The following is a 2,183-nucleotide window of genomic DNA, read 5'->3' as shown; positions in this document are numbered from 1 at the left end:
TAAATCTTTACGGGAGCAGAAAGCCTCATCTTTCTCCTACAGAACAGCTGGTAGTTTCAAACTGCTGACTTGAGGTTAACAGCCCAACTCGTAACCACTACACTACCAGAGCTCCTTACATACGTATTGTGTGTGTGTACATATATATATCTGTATACACATATTTGAGGGTAAGTCAAAGCATTTTGCTACAAAAGGAATCTTCATTAAATAAAAACATCAAAATGTGAAGCTATTGGTTTTTGACATACCTTCCATCTGGGTCTGTATTCTTCTGAAGGCAGAATTTCCATCTCTTCATTGTAATGAAGTAAAGAATATGATTTGTTGAATGTAAAACATGATCTGCTCTGTAAACTTAAAATTAAAAAAAAAAAAAATGCCTTCGTTAATTCAGGTGCACTTTAGTCCTCAAAATGACGGCTGTTGAATACTTTAAAGCGGTCTTGTACAGTCGATTTGCCTAATACAATACGTCGTTTGATTTCCTGACTGCTGCTTTCGTGACTACTGATAGTAGATCCAAGCAAAATGAAGTCTTTGACAACTTCAGTCTTGTCTCCATTTCTCATGACCTTATTTATTTGTCCAGTTGTGAGGATTTTTGTTTTCTATATATTGAGGCTTTACTGAAGGCTATGGTTTTTGATCTTCACCAGTAAGTATTTAGGGATGAAAAATTGTCTCTGAGAGGAATGGTGGTGGGATTTGAACAGAGGGCTTATGTATCCTATCTAGGCATGTTGCTTTCTCCGACATTGGCCTGCAGCTGTTGAAACAGTGGTTTTCATGCTGCGTCAATTACTCACCTTACAGAAGAGAACAAAGTCATTTTATAGTGCTGACTCTGTTCTGTTGGTTGTATGTGACCAACTGAGAGCAAAAATGTGGCCCTCAGTTACAACTGCTACTGAGAAAATTCATAGCTGCCCTTTGTCAGTCTCTCCATACTGTGCTTTACATTGCCATGTGGATTAACCTGATTTAACCTTCAGTGGCACCATAATGTGAGTAATGGTAAAGAAACAGGCTTAGAAAGGGGAAGTGACTGGTCTGGGTCACACAGCGTGCAGGCGGCTTTGCCAGGATTGGCCCTCAGGTGTCTGCTTGCTTGCTTCCCCATGTTCACTCAAGTGTATGTCTGAGCATGAACCTTTTCTAAAAGCCTCTGTCTGAAGCAGGGCATCGTCCTGGGGTTGTTTACCAGCGGTTCTTTAGTTTAAAGACTGGAGCATACAAAATGGTTATAATCTCATCAAAGGGAGTGAATTCATTGTGGTCTAGTTCAAGTAAATATCATGACTAGGTACTTTTTTTTTTTTTCACCTCCAGATCGGCCCTGGATTTGGAATATTCCTTACGTCAAAGCACCAGATACACATGGGAACATGTGGGTTCCTTCCTGAGACCCTTACAGAAGCGAGAAGTTCAAGTGCAAGACATTGAGCCCCAAACACTGGATATTTTCTTGTTTTACCTGATGTTCACATCCCTTAAAGCCCTCTGCACCCCTAAGTAACCCTTAGAAAAGGTCACCTGTGACTGGGAGCATTGGTGGTATTTTTAATGGTCATTCTTAACATCTTCACTAAGAAAATGAGATGTGATATTTTCTTTACTCACTTTTGTATCCTGCAGAATGAAAGCTATTAAACTTTGCAATGTTAAAAAATTTAGTTGTAGAATTCTCTTCCTAGAGTACAATCGAATGACGGTGTGAGACATTCTGAATCCAGCCTTGTTTGTGCCCATTAAGCATCCACTTTCCATAGGGAAAAGATACTCTTCGTTCAGCCAGAACTTTCCACAGAATCTGATCACAGGCTGTTTCGCCAAGCCCCTCCTTTAGCTTTCTGAGCTTGTGGGGGTTGTGGGATGTCTGTTTGCAGGCATTCCTTGGATGTGGCCTTGCAGTGGGGGTGCAGAATTGGATTATCCTCCTTGACCCTGGTTACTCGGCAGCTCTCTCTGTAGCCTTTTGCATACTCACACAGACCACCTGCCAGTTCCTCACCTGTTCCCCCCCATGGATGCATAACTCTCATCCTCAGAAATTTCCACAGAAGTCAGGTCTGTTAGAATCACACCAAAGCACACAGGTGTATTTTCCTTGGAAGAAATCCTAAAAGGGGCCCTCACTCTATTCACAGGTGAGGAAACCGAGGCCCAGAATTAGTCGGGGG

General features: G+C 41.7%; 1 protein-coding gene across 1 annotated transcript in view; it reads left to right on the top strand.

Moving 5' to 3' along the window:
• The window catches only part of TDP1 (tyrosyl-DNA phosphodiesterase 1), a 111,028-nt gene extending 109,622 nt beyond the window's left edge, over positions 1-1,406 (top strand). The window contains exon 15 of the mRNA XM_006839580.1: positions 1,333-1,406. Within this exon, the coding sequence (XP_006839643.1) occupies positions 1,333-1,406 (74 nt within the window). The remainder of the gene's footprint in view (positions 1-1,332) is intronic.
• The last annotated feature ends 777 nt before the right edge of the window (positions 1,407-2,183 follow it).

The sequence above is a fragment of the Chrysochloris asiatica genome, unplaced genomic scaffold (assembly GCF_000296735.1).
Source record: "Chrysochloris asiatica unplaced genomic scaffold, ChrAsi1.0 scaffold00025, whole genome shotgun sequence".
NCBI classification, from domain to species: domain Eukaryota; kingdom Metazoa; phylum Chordata; class Mammalia; order Afrosoricida; family Chrysochloridae; genus Chrysochloris; species Chrysochloris asiatica.
This window is presented reverse-complemented; position numbering and strand designations above follow the sequence as displayed.